Below are 21,815 nucleotides of genomic sequence, written 5' to 3'. Positions count from 1 at the left end.
AAAACTTGAGCACATTTTTCAGTTCTTTAACCAAGATCAGCATTTATCCATAGAGATCAGCTTGAAACCATTTGCATGGCACCAGGACCCTGGCAAATCTAGGCTCAGCAGGGAGAACTGTGAAGCTGGGGTGAGGTATTTCTGTGGAGCTTGTGGCCTGTCCTGGGCACACTCACCTCCACCTGGTGGAAGAGGGCCTTTCCAGGAAACCCTGTCCACACCATCACAGGCTCCATCTGTGGCAAGTGGCTTGCTGAATGCCCAGAGGAGCGAGTGAGTAGAAAGTCAGTCTGCAGGTGCCTCGTCCCCCGTCCACATCTCCCGGTAAGGGGAGTATCACACAGTGCAGGGCAGCTCCTGCATTTTCAAACCTCTCCCTTTCCTTTGTTTTTCCTTTTAAAGATGGATTTAGTAAAGTCTTTTAAAAGAATGTGTATTAGAGAGAAGGCCATTTTCAGATGTTTATATAGATAGATAGATAGCCATGTAATACGTGTTTCCGACTCAACCAAGTTATTATTACCAATTTGTATTTGACAGTGTCTAAATGACACAATATAAAAGAACTATTTCTTATTTCCTATTAATTTTGCTAATCAAGGGTTCCAGTTTCCAGTGATATGACCAAACAATAAGACATAACTGGTGCAGAGAGAACCATATATTTTAGATAATATTTATAATAAACTTTCTTATCACAGTTCCTCCTCAGAACACATTCTATAGAATGTTGACCAAGAAGCTTTCAAAATAATTGAACACAAGATATGAATCAGCAACAAAATAAGCTCAAGGGAAAAAACATTGGCACAGGTAGGCAAAACAAAATCATCAGAGCTCCATTTCTGCAGTGACACATACTCAGTATCTTAATGAATTTTGAATAATTTACATATCGTAAAGTATCAATTTCAGGTGAGCAGTTTTAAGTCACAAAATATTCAATGATTAATCATTACTCTTTGCGGTATTTCCTTCATATCCTCTGAAGAGCTTCCCAGAACGTTCATGGATTTCCCTTAGGAAAAGGAATGCCCCCAAACAATGGAAAACAACTACAGCAAACAGGTATCTGAATCTGCCCGGCATCTGAAAACAGACCAAAGAGGAATTTATCTGCTTCTTCCGATGAAGAAGGAAAATCAAGAACATGGTATTGGCAGAGGGAAACTGAATGAGGAAAGGTAAGTAAAGGCGAAGGAAGCACTTAGGATCTGACTGCAGTGATCTCAGTGACCATTTTGTAAAATTCTACTTCAACGTTAGGCCATGGATGCAGAAGTCTATCTGCCATCATATTACTGAGATGGAGTATTACGTGCCTAATACAGAAGGTGAAGTTATAGGTAGCATTTTAAATTCATATTAAGTCTAGAAGACCAAGAAGAAAAGAGATAAGGTAGCTAGGATTTCAAGCAGCACTAAGCAAAACTTAAAATTTTATCATGCAGTAAAGCTGAATGTACAACCATCCCAGACAAGACAATTTAGAGAAAACAAGGTGTCCACATAAGTGTCTTGGTTTTAGCTGTGATAATTCTCAGCCCAAACATCACAAATGTAGGAAAAGCTATATATTTTATTTATTAAATAGATTTAATTATATGTCTTCTGAAATACAAAAGAGAATAAATCGTAACATAAAAGGGAGTAAGATATAATAACATCATGACGGCCAATTAATAAACATAAATCAACTTTTTCTGGACAGACACCAAATTACTTAAGAGGATTAAGAGATAACTTCAGAAGCAGCACTACCTGGAAGATTATTTGGCATTTAAATACTGATTTCCAAAGTGCTAGATGGGCAAGTCCAAGCAAGCATTTGTGGTCACATGCACATACATCTCAACAGTTACAGATGATGAGAAACTGTCACTACTATTACCATACAACTCTAAACAAATTCACCTATTCTAACTGCTCACCTGAAATGATCTTGAACAAAATCTCTAGAAATGTGGCTTGCACTTTTTTTCTTCAGGCATATTCTGCCTCATTTTATAATCTAAGCAGGCAATCCTATTAGATCTGAGTAGGGCAAGGCATTGTGTTTCTTACATGCAGAACATGGAGTTTTTCTATTTGGTTCCATCAACTCCCAAGCATTTCAGGCCCATGGAGGTGAGAGTTCCTTCAATGATGACAGGTTTACTATTTCTAACTTATCATCGACAACCTTCAAGGGGTCCTGTCGAGGCATCGAGACTGCTGTCTGTGTCTGAGGCCAGTGTCTGCTCAGTGGACATGGATGAAATGTCATTGATAGATGAAGACTGAGAAGGAGTGGCGTTGCTACTTACTGCTGCATCTGTGCTAAGAAAACCAAATATAATAAAATCTGAGGCACGACATTGCTGCAAAGCCAGGCAACGAGACTTCAGGCCATTTCTTGGCTCTGTCCTTTTGCAGTTTCCCAATCGTAACTATGAGTATAAACAAGAAGTTAGTTGGCTGGACTTTCTGAGCTTTTCCTTGAGTCTTTCTTTGGGCCCAGAATCCCCTATTTCTATGTCTTTCCTTGCAAGATTCTTGTTTTCTTCTCAGTGGCTAAACATATATGTGGTCATGTATAATCATGTTAGCTACTTAAAAAATACCTGCTTCTTTCAAGTAGACATCAAAAAGAAACAGCTATATTTATCTGAAAATGCAGTATCATAAAAGGCTTAAGCCTGAATAGGATTCAAGTGTCACTAGACACTTGAATTTGTAACATAACCACTAAATCTACAGAAAAAAAGGCACCAATATTCAAAGAAATCTTTTGCAATAAACAGACTGCATACTAGAAAAAGGAAAAAAAATTGGTGGCTTCATATTTTTTGTTGTTTTATAACTCCAGAAAACTGATATTTTAATCTTTTAAAGCAAATGAAACTATCCTACTTCCTACTATCCATATTTTAGTCTGGTTTGAATAAAAATACAACATGCAGACTCTGAGATTGATGTCTGCAGTCTTAAATTTGTGCTTAGTTAACAAGCACTTAAGTTCTTACTGAAGTATGTAATCTCTAGATGCTTGACACATACGTCATGCTGAATATAAAATTCAAGAATACAAAGTAAGCTGTACTCTCTGCACATCCGCACGCATGTGTGTGCATGCTTTCCAATGGGAGTGGGAGCGAGACAATAAATATAACTTAAGCGTTTCATTTAGTAAACAGGTAGAACCCTGCAGACGTAAGTGAATACCACTAATATCAGAGTGTCTCATAATCATACAAGTACCCAGTCATTAGGATTCTACAACTATGAATATCAGTAGATCAAGTAGAAAAATGAGAGAATGATATGAACAATTTTCTCAAAAGAAAATCATATTCCATTTTATCTAGATTGGCATTTTGGGTGGGACCAGTACAAAGAGGGTTATCAACACTGAAAAGGCTTTTCTTTCAATTTCTTCATCTGTAAATGGAGCTGACAGCAGTTATTGCAAAGATGAAAGAGGAATGTTTATAACAAAGTTCAGTGCCTGGCATATCAGTAAAACGTCATCCACCACCACCACCACCACCACCACCACGACAAGCCAAAAAGGGTAGCTATTCATACAGTGGTTTTTTAATCTGATGCTAGCCAGGCTGGCATTTCACATGTTGCTGCCATTTATAAAAGTTGAACTGAGAAAGAAAAATATTATGCAATCAAACTATTAAAGCAATCACTAACCTGAAGTCTGATCTTTTACAACACCATTCTTGCTTCTTTCTTCCCAATCCATGACTTCTTTGTAAATTAGCTCTTTAATAAAAATACGAGTTAAAATGCTTACTCAGTTTCTAAACAGTTTCATTGTATTTCTAAACTCTGCTTCCAAATCAACTGGAACCACTCCAAGGGCACCGTGATATGTTATTTTTAATTGTAAGATAGAGTCAATTCAGTAATATAGTCTACCTGGACCAAAACATTCATTAAAAAAAAATTTTTTTTTTTGAGATGGAGTCTTGCTCTGTCGCCCAGGCTGGAGTGCAGTGGCATGATCTCAGCTCACTGTAACTTCCAGCTCCCGGGTTCAAGTAATTCTCCTGCCTCAGCCTCCTGAGTAGCTGGGAATACAGGCGCGTGCCACCATGCCCGGCTAATTTTTGTATTTTTAGTAGAGACGGGGTTTCACCATGTTGGTCAGGCTGGTCTTGAACTCCTGACGTCGTGATCCGCCTGCCTCAGCCTCCCAAAGTGCTGGGATTACAGGCGTGAGCTGCTGTGGCCCGGCCTATATTCATGTTTTGATACGTTGTATGTTTTCTCTTCTTTTTTTTTTTTTGAGACAGAGTCTCATGCAGTCATCTAGACTAGAGTGAAGTGGCACGATCTTGGCTCACTGCAACCTCTACCTCTTGGATTCAAGTGATTCTCATGCTTCAGTCATTCAAGTAGCTGGGATTACAGGTCTGCATCACCATGCCCGGCTAATTTTTGTAGTTTTTGCAGAGATGGGGTTTTGCCATGTTGGCCGGGCTTGTCTTGAATTCCTGGCCTCAAGTCATCTACCTGCCTTGGCCTACCAAAGTTCTGGGATAACAGGCGTGAGCCACTGCGCCCCGACTACATTACATTTTTTCAATGTGACTAGTAAGGTAGCAAAACATGGAGGGTGGTTCTGGATCCATAACAGGGTTTTATGAAGTGGAGTGGCTCCCACAGAACACTATAAGGGATTGGACATTCTCACACCCATGTTTCTCTGTGGTTACTCAGGGTTCTCCAAAGGTAATCAGCAGCCACATGTGGACTAGGAGCCCCCACACTGGCCAGAAATGAATCCACATGCCTAAGTCTTTTCTTAGTTTCAACTTCAGTTTTCCTCAACTTTCATTTGTAAGAAAAACTAATTACCTACTAAGTAAGTTATTGGGGATTCCTAAAATTTCAGCATCCATGAACTAACATTAGCACATTGCAAGCATTTACTGAGACCAATGAGCATGCTGTGTGCATGTCTTGCTAAGCATGGGCACACAGGTAACTGGCACTCCCACATCCCAGGACGGCCCTGGGTCAGGACCCATCATCAGTGTTGACTCACTCTGACTGTGGTTCTCAATTACTACTGATCCTGCTTTTTAATGAAAAATTGTTAGTTCAACCTCTTCATTTAGGTATAGTTTGTTGTGGGTTGTTTGGTTAATCTTACAGCGGTAATAATACCTACCTGTACATTTTCAATCTGCAATTTCCCCCAAACTGGATTTTAAAACATATGTACAACTACATGGCTTAAAAGAACAAGCAGAAGTTCACATGACCCCCAGCCCTGGCTCCCCATTTCTGCATATACTGGGAATTCTATAGGTAACGTGCAGCCAGTGAATTGGGCTCACCTGACAATTTGCAACATGTTATCAGTATATGTGTGATACAATTACTAAACTCAGTTTACAAACTAATATGTCAAAAGCCATGAAAAAAATATTTTTCCCTCTTGAAACATATGATAAGAAATTCATACATGTGCCTCTCTAATTCTGTTCTCTTCAAGTTCTTTTTCTACTGGAAACTGGGAGCAAGAGGCTAAGTGGGCTGCAGGGTGGTTTTTTTTTTTTTTTTTTGCCCCTTCCTGATGAGAAATGTCACAAAATGTAAAGATTCTGCTTTACAAGACTGGAAGAAATGTCACAAGGAAGAACAAAACAAGCTCTGTCTTTACCTTTCCATTCTTCAATTGCATGTTCTCTTTCTTCCAACTGGGCATCATAAATTTGAGGCGGTGGCTAAAAATTAAATCATATGCAAAGTCAACAGTAATGCCTCAAAAAACAATAAGGCATTAAAAAAGGTAGAATCACTTGGAAGACTTCTAGTCTATTTAAGATATGAATTTAGTGTAATTCAACACATGGTTTAATAAAGATTTCTGTCATGTGATATCAGCTTTAGAATCAAAATAATTATGAAAAACTTAACCAAAAAAGAGTTACTATGTTCCTCTTAATAATCACCTGACCTCAAAACACAGACATCTGCCCAGATGTCATTAGAAACTCATCAGCACAAGCTGTTTCCCAGAGACCCATCACGGACAAGGCACTGGGCTGGCAGCTATGGAAGATCCAGTTGTTTCTTAGAACAAATTTTACATTTTCTTCATGGGAGAACTCCCAAACCCAATGTCCAACTCATAAATGGACTGTTACAAAAGTCTGCTTATAAATTGGATTTTTTTCTATAAAACAATGTTTAAAGTGATGGTAAGATCACAGGCCATGACGTAAACATGTATTTCACTAATGGCGTGAAGGAAGACTGCTACTATGCAGTGATTTCCCTTACAGCTAAAGCTCACTCACACCATTGGAAACAAGCACACGAGCACCAAACTCAGAGTGGAGCTACTCCAGAAGGGGAACCAGGAGGCACGATGCCTTTAGGGAAGGATAAATAGACGTGTGATTTTTCAGCAAGTTGTTCAACCTCTCTGGTTGAGTGGCCTAAATAAGAGGATGCAACCAAAGCCCATGGCATAGAACAGATCCTTAATAAACTATGAGCACAAAGCAGCATTTGCAAAATGGAGACAATGATATCACCAAAGTGTAAGTTCATTCCCAAGGTACTCTGAGCTGGAGCTCCAGCAGCAAAAGAACAAGCGACCCAGGTCTCAGACAACACTTGGCCTTTTTGTAACTGGGAGCCCCCCGATGGAGAACTTGCTACCTGTATACAGCCACTCTGCATGAACAGAAAAGAGCCAAGGAAATACGAGCCTGGCCTCTACATATAAATCTTTTCAAAACAGATACTCACTGCTTCTGCTTCAGCAGGATCATACCAAACAGTGATGTATGGGTGACGCAGAGCTTCGTCTACAGAGATCCGCTTGTCAGGATCAATCACTAACATTTTTGATAACAGATCTCTGGCTTGACTTGCTAGGGTGAAAACAAATATTAGATTAATAAATTAATGCTGTTAATATGAAAAAAGAGAATCATAAAATAAAGAACTAAGTATGACAGCACATATAGAACAAAGATATATTAATTTTGAGAAACGTCTGATAGGTTCAAGATGAATGGAACCCAGACATTTTTAAGAAAAAGTCAAGTGGCCACTTTCATGACAAGCCAGGTTTCCAAATGTAGTTTTACGCCTCTGGATCTGCGAGGGGAAGAGAAACCTGAGCCCCCAGGGTTATGGGGAAGAGCACCAGGCAGCCTCAGAACAATATCTGGGCAGGGCCCAAGGCTGGGAAACCACAGCAAAGAAAGTGGCAATTGCTGAGCTGAGGGTGACACTGCCCAGAGTGCAGGCATGAGGCAAGGAGGAGTATTTTTCTCTAAGTCACATCAAAATGAAATTAGAACAGACTTTTAAGCCACACAACAATCTCACATTCCCACAGTATAAAACACTCACAGATGCTTCTGGTTGGCCTAGCTGTATACAGCGTTGGCAACACACTTTTTTTTTTTTTTTAAATCCACAGATTGGTATTTACAAAAAAAACCAAGTTAAATAACTTAGTTAAATATAAGGCTCACCTAGGTTTTAGCAATTAAAGTTCACAACCTGAATAAGCAAAGGAAAGACTGGGGCTTTTCTGATTAAGGCACAGTTTACCTTAATGTAGACAGAATCAAATCGCTTCTTTTTCCTTAAGAAATCACATTGTAGTAAAGGGTGCAGGAGAAAAGGGAGAGAACCTTTTTTATCAAATGACTATCACATGGTTTCTGACTCTAGAATCTGCAGTCAAGTGTTCTTTTTAATCTGAAAACTTTTTGAATTCCAGTTGCTGTAACTGTAACATGAGATTATTTCAGGCTTATTTTTATTTTGGCCAAAGGCTTCAATTAAGCCATCTTATAGAGAATAAAGCTTCTAGACCTTTAAGTTTTCTCTCCTCAGTACCTTCACACCTCAGACTTCTGGCCTAAAATGACTTTCTCTCCCAAAGCTCACAGGTTTTTAGAATATAAACATGAAAGAGTGAAAGCATCACCTGAATTACAAAAACAAGCATAAGAAAGAAAGGATATTTTACTTTTTATTTTGTCTCGTTCAGATTCTGATGGGAATATCCAATCTGGAAAGAGTTCTTCAAATTTGATTCCAGGATACTTTGGTCTGTTTTCTACATAATTTCTCACAGTTGGCTGAAGTTTCTTCATGAACTCTGCTGATGGTGTTCCAAGCTGCTCAATAACTTTATTCCACTGATCGATATCTAAAGCGTTTCTTGAGGAAAATACAACTGAAATGCCTTGTATTCATAGTACATGCAGCAGCATCATTTGAAGAAAAGTAATATTTATACCTATCAACTAGGCCACCCCACTGGGATCAGCAGAAGAATTTTGAAATAATATTCAAATAAGGTTTGGGTTTCCAAACTATTTTTTAAAAACTCTTACACTCTGTATCTTTATAAACTATGATCACAGTTTATTAAGTCAACATAATGAAGTCTATACACCTTCCCACTCTAGTTCAAAATAAAGTTTATCTTATAACTAAAATACCTATGGCAAAAATGATTAAACATGAAATTAGATAAACATTACATAAGCAAATTGAAATCAGTTTTCATACCAATGCTACCTTAGATTCATTCATAGCCCTCTAAAGAACAGAGGATCTTGAGGAACCTGCAGAGAAACCTATCTGATCTCCTCAGTTTACAGCTGGGGAACCAACCAACTATGCTTAGACTGAACCTAGTGACAGCTTTCAAATGCTATTGTTTTATTTGGAATTGACTCTTCCCAACCATCCCAGGTCTGGGATAGCCAGGTTTTTATCCCAGACCTGGCTGCAGTACCTAGGTAATGCATTTTATTTTCTTTCAAAGTGCATGACCTGGGTTTCAGACTCAACTCTGCACTAAACACTCATGGGGTGTCAGGGGAAGTCAAGCTTCCTTGGGGGCCCATTTCCTTTTGCAGACAATACCAGCTTTGCCTATTCCCAGGGTACTTGTCAGGCTTGGGATAATTGGGATTGCATGTGGGAAAGTGATACTGAAACTGTACTCAACTACAGAAGAGAATGCAAGCCAGAAAAAAAAAAAAGCATAAATAGCAGCTTAAAAAAGTGGTCACTGAGGCATGTCTTAGAAAAATGAACTTACATCACCATGAAATAACCTAGTGAACAGGTACATGAACTCAGTTCTTCCAAAATGTTATATGTCCAAAGACCTGCTTGGGAAATGAGTTTCTGGCATTCAATTCACTAGCAAATTCTCCGTACTCCTATTTCATACATACCGTCAAATCAGAATTATGCCCACATTTTATTTACCTATTTAGCCAAAATGTGAAAACTGTCTCATACTTTTCCCTTCTTCCATATACATATATTTTATATATATATATAAATAAAGACAGAGTCTCACTCTGTCGTCCAGGCTGGAGTGCAGTGGTGCGATCTTGGCTCACTGCAACCTCTGCTTCCCGGACTCAAGTGATTATTGTGCCTCAGCCTCCCATTAGCTGGGACTATAGGCACCTGCTACCACGCTAATTTTTGTATTTTTAGTAGAGACAGGGTTTCACCATGTTGGCCAGGCTGGTCTCTAACTCCTGGCTTCAAGTGATCCGCCCACCTCAGCCTCCGAAAGTGCTGGGATTATAGGCGTGAGCCACCGCACCCGGCCTGCCTTATACTTTTGATACCTCTTCCACATACTCACTCCCACAGACTCCCCAGGATGCATCCACCCAGCATCCGTGTGCCATTTGCAACATAGCAACCATCTGGGCTCCCCGCTACACCAAGCCTGCCCAGCTCTAGACCCTAACCCTCGTGCGTACTCAAAGATGAGCTTCCTCAACTCTTCCTTCTCTGACGTCAGCAACATTTTGCACTCTACCAGCACATTCCATCACCATTCATAATTGACGGTGTTTTCTCCTATGTAAACACAGCAACTGCTTTCTTTTGGCCCCCACTAGCTATCACTCCATTTCTTATTCCTATTTGCAGCAAAACTTCCATAAAGACCTGCCTATACTGTGTGTGTAATTCCCAGCCTCTCATTTTCTTCAAACATATTCCCATCAGGCTTTCTTCCCTCCACTCCATAAATGCTGTGCCCATCATGGCTGCCAGCAGCCATCACGAGGTCCAGCAGCCAGTCCTCTGTCCTCACCTCATGTGAATGAGCCTCCCTCAGTCACGGTCTCTAGGAGGAGGGGTCACTGGAGTGCCTTCTTCATTTCCTTCCCTATTCCTTTTCTCCTTCAACCTCAAGAGGGCTAAGTCCTGGGTCCTTGTCTCTTCCTCTCCTGCAAGCGCTCGCTACCAGTCCTGAGGCTTCAAGGCTACTGACAGATGGATGACACCCACTCTGATCTCTCTATCCCAGACCTGGCTTCTGAATTCCACTGTCTAACAGACATCTCCAAACCCTAGCAAGGCTCCTTGAAGGGTCCAGCTTCAAAGCAGATGCAGAGTACAAGCCTATCTCCCTGGGCACACCCCTACCAGCCTGCTGGGGGCCTCCGCCTCTCCTCTGGATGATGGCAGCCTCTGCTCTGGTCTCTTGCTCTGCCCTGCCTTGATGAACCACCCTTAAATCAGCAGCTAGGGGGAGCCTCTTTGCACCTAAGTCAGATTAGTCACCCAGAAATGGGCAGGCAAGAGAAATATCTGCTGGGTTAATGATAAAGGACTAAAAACTAAACCAGTTGTGAGAAGACCCACAGATGCCCTGAGAGGCCCCCACCCCAGCATCCTACAGATGAGAGGGACAGGGGAAGGGGAAAGATAATTCTGGCAAGCCCAGTGGACTTTGTTGTCTAACTCTTGTGATGCTGCAGGCAGACCACAGGTCTCCCATTTTACAGAAGGGGAAACCAAGGCTCAAGAGAGGCCCTGAATTTCTCAAGGATGCATGGCTGGGAAGGGGAGGAGTCTGAGCTGGGGCCCAAGGTGGTCTGGCGAAAGCTTTCTCTTTCTCACAGGTCAGGGCAGGGACAGGAATTCCTTTTTTACCCCAGCTCACAAATGTAAAGCAAATCTCTGAGACCCTCAGTCTGATTTCTGCAACTTTTTTCTATCTCCCAAATTTCAATCTAATATTTTAAAGAGTTGGCAAAATTTTCTTTAGAAAATAATGTTAAACTCTGTGTGACTTTTGGGAATAACATTAGGTGACCTTATAACACCATTAATTAATGACATTAATGTTAATATGTAAAGCAGGAATTTCAAGTTACTTACTAAAATGCACCAAAATGTACTCACATTTTTCATTTTTGTACTTTTTGAGGAAAACATTTCTTAATAAAACAAGGAATGGCACAAAATGAATAAGAATTGAGACAAACTGAACATTAAGTAGATACTTCTACATTATTAGCCCTTTGATTCCTCAACTTTTCCCTTTTTAATTAAGTTAACTTGCAAAATAAAGACTTCCTTATTTATAGGTTGAAACAAGTGAATCTGAGTTAAGGCTATGGAAACTGCTAGAAAATTTCCTAGAACAAATAAAATACTATATTTAACTTGATATATAATCTATGATATATAAAAATGTAAAGAAAGGTAAATGAGAGAAATAAGAACATCTTCATTCCAAGTCTGTGTTGTGAAGAATTTATATTATAAGGAGACCATCCTGATAAAATTATTAAAATCTGAAATTACTTTCCTAAAATACATACAAACACTGACTACAGAGCTTGATTTCCTTAAAAGCAACTATCAATCTGCCTAAGGATGGAGACCAATTTAAACCTTCATAATGAAAACAAAGTCAAAGACTAATGAAAAACTAAGTGGTTAGAACACAAATGAAAAAGGGAAGATGTGAAGAACCACGTTAGGGTAAAAAATACTAAGGATGGAAGAATGGCAAATGAGGAAAGAAGGCTATTTTAATGATTAGTTAATCTCCTTTCTGCTGTATCTCTAATATGACTTGCTGACTACAGTATGAGTTCATCTTTTCCGTTTTCCATTTATTTCAACTTCCCCAGCGTGTCACAAAATAACCCACCAGACAGATTTGTTTTAAAAAAATTCTACAAAATGTCAGCGCAGTAACAAACAAGAAAGTTTAACATATTGTTCCTCACAAAATTTTCATTTTAATTTCTTTCACTTAGATCCTTTGTAATGTGCTTCAGTTCTTACTTTGGGGAAAAGTATTTCAGTGCATAGCAATAACTAACAAAATAGTATTTAATTACAGCACACAAGCACATTAGCCTATTAAATTTAGCTAGTGTCTTTCCTAGTTAAATTAATGGAATAAACTAAATAATACAATATTTTCATTTAACTATCAGAATATACTTATCAAAGAGTAAATAATTTCTTCTATATGTCTAGTTATTTTTGATAAAATTAAGAGCTAATATAATTGGTTTAACTTAACTCTAAGTCTCAAAATTGTTACAGGTAGTCAAGTTAAAAATAAAGTATAAAACTGACAGTTGGTGTGTGACACTAATTAACAAATATAATAAAGCCCCCCTTAGAACACAGTCTGGAGTGGATTACGACATTGTCCTCGTGAGCGCTCGTGTAAGCAGGTGGTCATGCTGCCTGAGACATTATGGAAAGCATGGCGGGGCCAAGGTCGCGGGGAAGGATACGGTCAGTGCCTTGGAATATCACACAACCTTTCACCAGCTCTCCCATGATGCAACCCACTGACCAGATATCAACTGAAAATAAAATGAAATGATAAAATTATGAAGTGCCATGAGCAAAACAAAGGTGAGGAAAAGGAATTCTAACAGTGCACTAAACACACAAATATGAAAAAATAAATTGCTAGCTAAGGGTGAACTTTTTACACAATATGAATGATTGCTGACCTCTATTTTAGCCTTCAGTTTGTAGCAATCTGGGGTTTTAGTGCCAAAGAGTCCAATACTTTAGAGCTTAAAACAAACAAACAAAAAACCAGAAACAAGAAGTGCCTGTGAACACAAAGCTTTTCAGGGTCACATGCCCACCCTGCCCCCAGCCTCCATGGCCAAGTGCCAGGTCCCCTGTGAAGGATACAGTCTCTTCCTGGGAACAGGACTTTATGGAGGACCATTTCTGCCATGATGCACCCGACAGACCAGATGTCCACTACCAAACACCAGGGGATTAAAAACCAGCTACAGTCCCACATCTCTTTTCTCCAAACCCCCTCCCAGAGACAAACCCAGTAAATGTCACCAGCTTGCCAGCAGGAGCTTTTGTGCACTGTTGACACCACACCAAATGAGCAGATCATTTTCTAGACTGCCCTATCAGAAAGGCAGCAGCACTCAGTGGGGGAACAGGCAGCACACAGTGGCTGGCTTGCAGGACTGCAGGTGTGACCCTGCTATAGGGGCCCAGACTTCCCACCCTCATCTGTGAGGCCATGCTGGTCCCCCTGGCCTCAGACAGATAGCAGAGCCCTCTAAGTGCTCTGCTGGTGGGCAGAGGGGAGAAGTGAACAGGGGATCTAGTTTTCTCTCCCTTCCACAAGAAGCACATGAAGCTGTGCCTCTCAGGGTGGGAGCACATGCTACAATGCAGCAAGATAAACCTGGAGTAAAACTTGTTTCTGATGACCTGGCTAAACTTTCAGTCTTTTTTAAAATAAGTTGAGAAAATACCAAATATTTGTTAACAATAATAATAATAAAAAATAAGTGTGATTTAGTTATTTTCATCAAATTTGCTAAAAGCCAAGTTTCAAAGAGCTTTGATATTGCTAGAATAAGCTAAATTTTGATGTAAAAAGATACCAATTTTACATGAAAGAGAACATGTATTAATCCATTTATATCAAAAAACCAACAAGAAAAGCCAATCCATGGTGCTGGAGATCAGGAGATTGGCCAGCTTCGTGGGTTGCGAGGAGGAGGGGCTATGGGGAGGCCAGAGCTGCTGGTCCTGTAGGTGTGCTCGTATCAGCTGAACTGCACACTCAGGATCTGCACACTTGGCTATAGGTAGATTAAATGTTGATAAAAAGTTCAAAATACTAATTTTAAAAGAATGATTTTAACCGATGGAAAAACACAATTAATTATTTATTATCTCTGGATCACGCTATTCTACATGTAACAGTCCCCATGGTCTACACCATATGGTTCAAAGGAGAGAGAAAAAACTCAGGACCACCACTAGAGCGATTTCTAAACATCCCAGCCTCTTCCAGTCCCGGCTGTACTCACCATTCTCTTTGTAGCCCATACCCAGGATGACTTCAGGTGCCCGGTAGTACCGTGTCACCACATAAGGAGTCATCATAAAGTTAGTGCACGCTGTCCGTGCCAGGCCAAAGTCAAGGATCTTCAGGGTGCAGTCTGATTTCACAACAATGTTGCTAGGCTTCAAATCCTAGGAAAGAAATAGTTTAAATCAGTAAAAAGAACAGAGCATGCTAAATAAACTGCTTCATATCCGTAAGGGTCTGTGAAGCCAGTGTGAGAGCGTAGGGAGTAAACTGAACTCTGGGATTTGGGAACAATTTTGAAAAATCTTACTCTGAAATTGAAACTAAAATAAATCAGTCTAAAGAGGTCAGATGGTACCCCTTACTCCCAGTGAAAACCTTCATGGCCTTCCTTTGTCCTTTCTGTGGACTTGCAGGCCCTCAGGCTACCCTGTCTACCCTCCATCCATGCACCCACACGTCCCATCCTCCACGCCTGGACTTCAGTTCCCCAATACTCTGATTCTTTTCTGCTAAGGTCCTCATGCTCACTGCCAGTCTAGGGCAGTGCTGTTACATAGACAATGCCATATAATGTGAACCATATGTATAATTTACATTTTCTAGTAGCCATGTTCAACAGCGTGAACAGAAATAGGTGAAATTAATTTTAATAATATATTTTATTTAACCCAATATATCCATATTATCATTTCAAAATGTAATCAACATCAGAAAAACCTTGAGATATTTTATATTCTCTTTTTGGTACTGAGGCTTTGAAGTCCAATATGTATTTGACAACTGCAGCATGGCCACATCCTGAGTACTCTACAGCTTCCTGTGGTTGGTGGCTGCCATACTGGACAGCACAGGCCTAGAATCCTCTAACCCTGGAATCTTCCCATGGCTCTTTCTCTCCTTGGAAGAGCAATTCCATGATCATCCACCTCAAGTCTTCTCACCCCTACCACTTGGATAGTGTACGCTGAATGAAGACATGCATCCTATTCCACCCCACTCGCAAAACCTTAACACAACTTCTGCAACCTCTTCCCTTATAACTAAGGGACGTTCTTCCTGCTGATCCACCACCCTAGCCTCCTTCCTTAGGACTCAGGAATTTGACTTTTGCCTGGCAACTTCTGCCTGCAAACTCACTCTAGAAACTGCGACTTGTAAACAACTCATATCCATTCTTTTCACAAGAGTATAAAATGTGTACCTGCAATGTCAAATTGCCAAGCCACCGACACAGGGTAAAGCCTGAGGACACTTTACATGGGGAGTTTCAGGTTCCATAAAACTGCCACAAGGGGGTTGCAGGTATGCCTCAGTGAAGGCTGTGGAACTGTTATCAGGGCAAGCAGGAAGCCATTTGAATATTTACAACAGTTATAATTACATTTCAATGCTGCTAAATGCTCTACTTCTAGGCTTCCTAGATTCTGTAAAATTTAAATTATAAATATATAATGTTTAAAAATGCAGTGACAATCTCTACCTGACCCCAAAAAGAAGCCCCTAGCCCCTCCATTCCATCTCAGGGTACTGTGCAGACACCCCCAGTTCCCAGAGAGGCCTGAGAGAAAGAAGCCGGGCTGCTGCTCGGCATGAAGGAAAGCCAGGGGAGAAGCAGCCCAAGTCCAACCAGGGACTCTCCGCTGTGAGGACTCGGTCATGGAGCTAAGACCAAATGAACCAATTTGCTTCTCGTTTCCTTTTTTTTAAAATCAAAGAATATGTTAAGAACAAGCATTTTAGAACACAAATTACTAACAGATAAAATACTGTCCAATCTCACAAAAATCTTTTTTAAAACCCAAAATGAATGCCCATTTTTAGTCTATTTTGTGGCAGCCACGGAAAGCAAGCAGCCTCAGTGATGGCGGGAGAGGCAGAAAGAGGCACCTTCTCAGGCCACAGGGGGTGTGCAGTGGGTACTTTCTCTCCAGGAGGCTGATTTCTGAAGTGTGAAATGCACACACTTCACCAGCCAGCAGGCCCTGAAGCCCATTTCACCCAGAACTAACAGCACAGCTGCAGGAGCAAGGATGACAAGGACAGCCTAGTTCTACCAAGGACAGAAGCAGCAGCAGAACCATCTCTACAGGATGCCTGCCAGCTCTGTGAACCCTAGTGTGCCAGAAAACACGCTCATCTGAAGACACTGCCACCTGTCAAAAAACTGACATCACATACTGATTTGGTTAGAAAAGCACACTTCACTGCCATCTGCTGGAAGACCATGATGATAAAATCACAAGCTTGTGTGAGTGCTCTGTGCGGACAGTGGGTAGGTGGCTAAGGAGGTCACAGGGCTCCTAGAGGTCTCCCCGTACCCTGGGACCCTCTCCAGTCACCCCCAAAATACAACCTGAGGCAGCTTCCCAACACCTCACTTCAATTTCAGGACAAAAAGAGGAAACACAGTTCTGCCCCTTCAAGTCTTGAAAATCACCCAGAACAAAGAAAACGAGAAATGCCAAGATCCAAGTGATGCCTGGATTGGGGCTGGGCTCCCAAAGAGCCTGGAGCCCAACGCTGTCCTATGGGCAGCAGTGAGGGCACCCACAGCACCCACAGCACAAGTGGGGCAGGTGCTGGCCTCCTCCACTGCCTGTTTGACTCCAGGATCCAGACCCACTGCTTGAGAGGTATTCCAGGAGGGAGCACGTCATGACAGATGTCCACTGTCTGGCCTTCCCTGGTCCTTCCCCACAGGTAGCCTTCCACTGGGGAAGGAGAATAGCCAGGCATTCTAAGGATGAATGGACACAGCTCTAAGTGGACACTGAAACCTGAAGAACCCAAGCACTATCATGGCTCCTTCGCTTGCGGGGTTTGTGGGACCAGGTCTCTTCTGGCCGTGTTATGGAAGGGTGGGAACGTTAGCAAAGGCTTAGAACAAAGCTGTAAGAGAACCTCACTTACAGCCTGCATGAGTATGGGCGCTGTTTGGGCCTCTCTCCTGATCAGTGTGGAGGGTGCATTTGCCCAGTCAACATGCTGGACCTGAGGCCTTTTTAATCTGCTCCAGCAACTGCACCTCGACCCACAAAGCAGCTGCAGCAAGGACTGCCAAGGCAGTAAGCCTGTGGCTGTCTAGAGTCATTCAACAGAATCCATGAAGTTTCTTCAAGGGCTGGACTAGTGAGTTAGACTGGGATGCAAGAGAGACCACTGTTCCCACTCCGCTGAGGCTTCCATGGTGGCACCAATCTCCTCCACCCACCTCCAGCCCTGCAGGGTGTGATCTTGTTTTGATTTACTATCTTGGGGGCAGTTTCAGGTTTCCATTTGGCCTTCCCATTGTGATGACTCTTACTTGCAGGCCAAGGAACTCATGTGGGGGTTACTCCAACTGCCAAGGACATCTGCTCCAGCCACACACTGAGGACTGGGGAGATGCCCACTGGGTAGCCTGAGACCCTGTGGCCCACTGAGAGCCACCAGACGCAGATGGCTTAGGAATGAAGGTCTGGGACACATACCAGGTAAGCCAGAGCTCTGCCAATGTGAGAGCTAAGGGTATGAATAACAGGAAAGCATAAGGGAGAGACGCAGCAGAGAGACCACAGTGACAGGAACTATAGAGGGTCCCACTAACCTGTCTTCCAGATTTCCCCTGAGGAAGAGAGAACCATGGGCGCCACAGGAAAGCCACTCTCAACCTACGTGGAGAAGTGGACCTGAGGTGGCCAGGGTGGACTGTGGGGGCCAGAGAAACGCGCTCCTTAGTCTCCCGCCACAGGAATGAGAGTGACAGATGGCCCAGTGCAGTGTTGGCACCCATCCTCTGTCCCTGCCACGGCACACCTCCCACAGAGCCCTCAGCCAGGGTCTGAGCAGGCAGGGGTGCTGAGGTAGGCCTGTTCCTGTGTGACACTGGAGGCCCTCAGAGCTGCACCTCAGTCTGGACCTCAGCCCTCTGAGGGCCAGGACTGCACTGTGTTTGACTGGCATTCGCTGCCTCCTCCGGGTGCTCCCCCTTCCTTCTCACACAGGCCTCTTCCCATCCAGTCCTTTGCCTGTCTAACCCACCATGGCATGCTGACACTGCCCACGAAAAGCCCCCACTGTATGGGGATGGGAAGCTGCAGGCCCACGTCAAATGCCATGGCAGAGTGAAGGGAATGCCAACCTCCACAAATGGCCACGGCAAGGCAATTTCAACCACGACACTCAGGAAAGGCTCAGCAAGTGAACCACAGGTGCTGTGGAGGTGGAACGAGGCAAGAGCAGCATTCTGAAGAGTTTTCTTTTTATTGAAAGTCCAGGTATGGAACAGGTAGATGTCCCAGATCCCCACCTCCATCTCAGAAGTGAGGCTCCATTCCTTCCTCACTCCTGCTGGCCCGTTACGCAGAGAAACTGATGCTCAGCTGCTAGGTGTAGGGCCACAGGTGCAGCATGCACAGACCTGTGGGTACCAATAGAGAAGGTATGATGAAGCCTGTCTGGGACAGGGTCGCTCAGTGAGTCTGTGCTCTCCCATGTGAGAAGCCCAGCCCCACCCCATGGCCCTGTACTCCATCAGCCAGGCTTACATCTCTTCACCAAGGGACTGGAGGGGCCTTTTCCAGAGAAACTAAATGGTGCCCAGAGCAACACCTGTGGCTGCCTGTGGCCGAAGAGATACCCACTCTTTAACAATCCACCCATTCTCTCAGTACTTCCAGTCAGCCTTTAATGTGTCAATCTTTCGTTCTTTTTTTTTTTTTTTTTGAGCCAAAGTCTCACTCTCGTTGCCCAGGCTGGAGCGCAATGGCACGATCTCGGCTTACTGTAACCTCTGCCTCCTGGGTTCAAGTGATTCTCCTGCCGAGTAGGTGTAATTACAGGTGCCTGCCACCATGCCCAGCTAATTTTTGTATTTTTAGTAGAGACAGGGTTTCACCATGTTGGCCAGGCTGGTCTCGAACTCCTGACCTCAGGCAATCCACCTGCCTCGGCCTCCCAAAGTGCTGGGATTACAAGTGTGAACCACTGCGCCTGGCCTAATGCTTCAGTCTTAAACATGATCCAACCAGACATTTGGGGAAAGCCTTTCATGTGACAGGGAGGGACCTAACACCCTAAAAAAGAAACTCTGGGTAGAGAAAGACAATGCAGGGAATAATAAAACCCTTTGAAAACAGTTTATCCTCAGAGATGATAGTACATCCATGCAACAAGAACAGAATGCTGTTAAAAAGGAACTTTTGAGAGTAAATGAAGCTGGGTGCAGTGGCTCACGCCTGTAATCCCAACACTTTGGGAGGCTGAGGCGGGTAGATCGCCTGAGGTTAGGAGTTCATGACTAGCCTGACCAACATAGTGAAACCCCATCTCTACTAAAAATACAAAAAATTTGCTGGGCGTGGTGGCGGGCACCTGTAATCCAAGCTACCCAGGAGGCTGAGGCAAGAGAATCACTTGCACCCAGAAGGCAAAGGTTGTGACGAGTTCAGATTGCACCATTGCACTCCAGCCTGGGCAACAAGAGTGAGACTCCATCTCAAAACAAACAAACAAAAAAAGAGTAAATGAGTGCCAGTTAACTCATGCATCAGAGAAAAAGAATAAAGAATAGAGTTAAGAGCACATTCTGAAAGAAACAATATAAATTTCTCAGACCACTACAACATATGCTTCCAGGCTGAAGGCCAAGTGTCCAGCAAAATTAATGAAAAAATGTCCATATCAAGGCATACATCAAAACATTTTAGAATCAAGGAATAAATAACTGAGTTTTAAAGTTTCCAGAGATAAAACCAACCAAAACCCAAAACCAGAGCACTTAAAAAAGGTTAGTCATCAGATGTCACTAGGGCACTCTGGAGCCACGCTAGATCCAGGCACTGCATCCACCATTCTGAGCGCAACTGATCTGTAACTAAGAATTCTACACACAACCACACTACTCATCATGTGAGAGGGCAGAATAGAGTTTCAGACATTTAAGGCCTCAAAAAATTTCTTCCCCTGCGCCATTTTTAGGAAGCTTTTGGAGGATGTGTCCCACCAAAACAAGGGGGTAATCTGAGAGACAAGGATGGCAGGCAGGGAATCCAACATGGGAGGGAGAAAAAGGAAACCCCCAGAAAAACACCAAGGGAGACCCAGGACAGCCCCTCCAAGCAGGTGCAGGGGCAGCCAGTAGAGAAGAGAACAGGGCTGCAGGAAAGGTTCCTGAGAAGACAAAACTAACGAAATGCCCAAGACATCTCCATGCACTGAGAGATTTAGATGCCTGATAGAAGACTTAGGGTTCAATTAGCAACAAGAACATAGAACACTACCCCCCTAAAACAAACAAACAAAAATCTCAAACAAATAAAAGATAAGTGTTTGTTAACTCCAGGGACCAAAAGGTGAAAGGGGAAGGTCTGCTGTGCCAAGCATTTACATGATCATGATGATGCAATGAGCCAAACACACCATCACATCAGCCAGCCCAGGAGGAGGGTGGGGAAGGCTTAGGGTGAGGGCTGGGTTGGTAACAGGCTAAATCAGCATCTTATGCCCCAAACTGAGAAAAGATCAATGAAGAGAGAGCTAAGCATATTATTTCAATATGAAAATGATACCCAAAATAATCAGCTAAATGAACTGAAGGAGTTTGCTTCTAGGGAGAGATAAATAAGGGAGGAGGTGGCAGAATCTGTTTTTCATAAATATTTATAGAACTATTTGATCCTTGATAAAAATAAACAAACCAAGCTACTTGTTCAGCAAGTTGCTACACAGTTATATACAAGATGATCCTGTCTTTGAAGAATAAAAGTTCAAAAGGACATAAGTACAGATATGTTGGTGCTAACATCAGTAAACAGAGAGGTGCCATGCAGAGTGAGGCAAGACATGCACCAGTGTGCTCTCACTGGCCATCTCCAGGTGCTGACAGAAGGCTGGGGTACATTCATTTAGTGTTTTGAATTATATAAAGTAAAGTATATTCTTTGGTGAGATATAGGCAAAACTTTATCTTTCAAATACTAAATTAAAATTTATGTTTTGCATTAAACCATTTTAATAAGCAAAATTAGAAGTGTGTCTATCTCTGCATGGCACTACAGGTGGGACAAACGATGGGTGCAGTCCACACAGACAGTTAACTTAGGGCTCCTCCCCTCCTGGGATGTGGGCAGGAGTGGGATGGCGGGGGCAGGAGGCAAGGGGGGTTTCCTTCTTTTCTTTATACACATGTGCAATGTTTGGAACTTCCCCACAGTGAGCGTGCATCATGCTCCCACATGGACACAGATTCGGAGAGAGCCTGGCAGACCCATGGATGTGGGAAGCAGGAGGGAACAAGGTGACAGGGAGCACGCAGCAAGATGCCAGGCGGGTGAGAAGTGGTGAGTAGGAGGCAGGGATGGCAATGGGGTAATTTTCTGAAGGCTTCTTAGGTTTCTAAACCTTGTGCTGGGCATACCAAATGCTTCTTTTGGCCTCATCTGACAGAGGCGGCAGGGACCGACTAGTCCGAAGCTGCAGCTCTCACAAGGTCCCCAGTGACAGGAGGCCATTGTTTCTCACTTACCTCAGGGCCCAAGCGGGAACAAGTCAGGCAAACCATTTCCCCTTATAAAATGTATAAGGCCTAATGTAGTAAGACTAATAATCTGGGAAATCATTCTAAAGCATGAATTTAATAAAATGTATTTAAGAGATATTAAGATTGCCTTAAATTATATGAAGGTCTGTGGAAATT

General features: G+C 42.6%; 1 protein-coding gene across 7 annotated transcripts in view; it reads right to left on the bottom strand.

The window, feature by feature from the left end:
* Positions 1-643: 643 nt before the first annotated feature.
* Positions 644-21,815, bottom strand: part of MAPK9 (mitogen-activated protein kinase 9) — a 53,036-nt gene continuing 31,864 nt past the window's right edge. For 3 of the 7 annotated variants that reach the window (XM_064376607.1, XM_064376608.1, XM_064376610.1), the window contains exons 6-12: positions 14,136-14,301; positions 12,567-12,638; positions 8,003-8,185; positions 6,763-6,887; positions 5,666-5,729; positions 3,685-3,756; positions 644-2,314 (exon numbers count right to left, since the gene is read on the bottom strand). In XM_064376607.1, coding sequence (XP_064232677.1) covers positions 2,172-2,314; positions 3,685-3,756; positions 5,666-5,729; positions 6,763-6,887; positions 8,003-8,185; positions 12,567-12,638; positions 14,136-14,301 — 825 coding nt within the window. In that variant the 3' untranslated portion in view covers positions 644-2,171. Of the gene's footprint in view, positions 2,320-3,684; positions 3,757-5,665; positions 5,730-6,762; positions 6,888-8,002; positions 8,186-12,566; positions 12,639-12,981; positions 13,054-14,135; positions 14,302-21,815 lie in introns of all 7 variants that reach the window. The other 4 variants (XM_064376611.1, XM_064376609.1, XM_064376613.1 and 1 more) reach the window with 3 other exon arrangements.

This window comes from Aotus nancymaae, unplaced genomic scaffold, assembly GCF_030222135.1.
Source record: "Aotus nancymaae isolate 86718 unplaced genomic scaffold, 86718_ANA_hifiasm-v0.15.2.pri h1tg000015l_1, whole genome shotgun sequence".
In the NCBI taxonomy this organism is placed as follows: Eukaryota; Metazoa; Chordata; class Mammalia; order Primates; family Aotidae; genus Aotus; species Aotus nancymaae.
The sequence above is the reverse complement of the archived record's forward strand: the minus strand, read 5'-3'. Positions and strand labels throughout refer to the sequence as shown.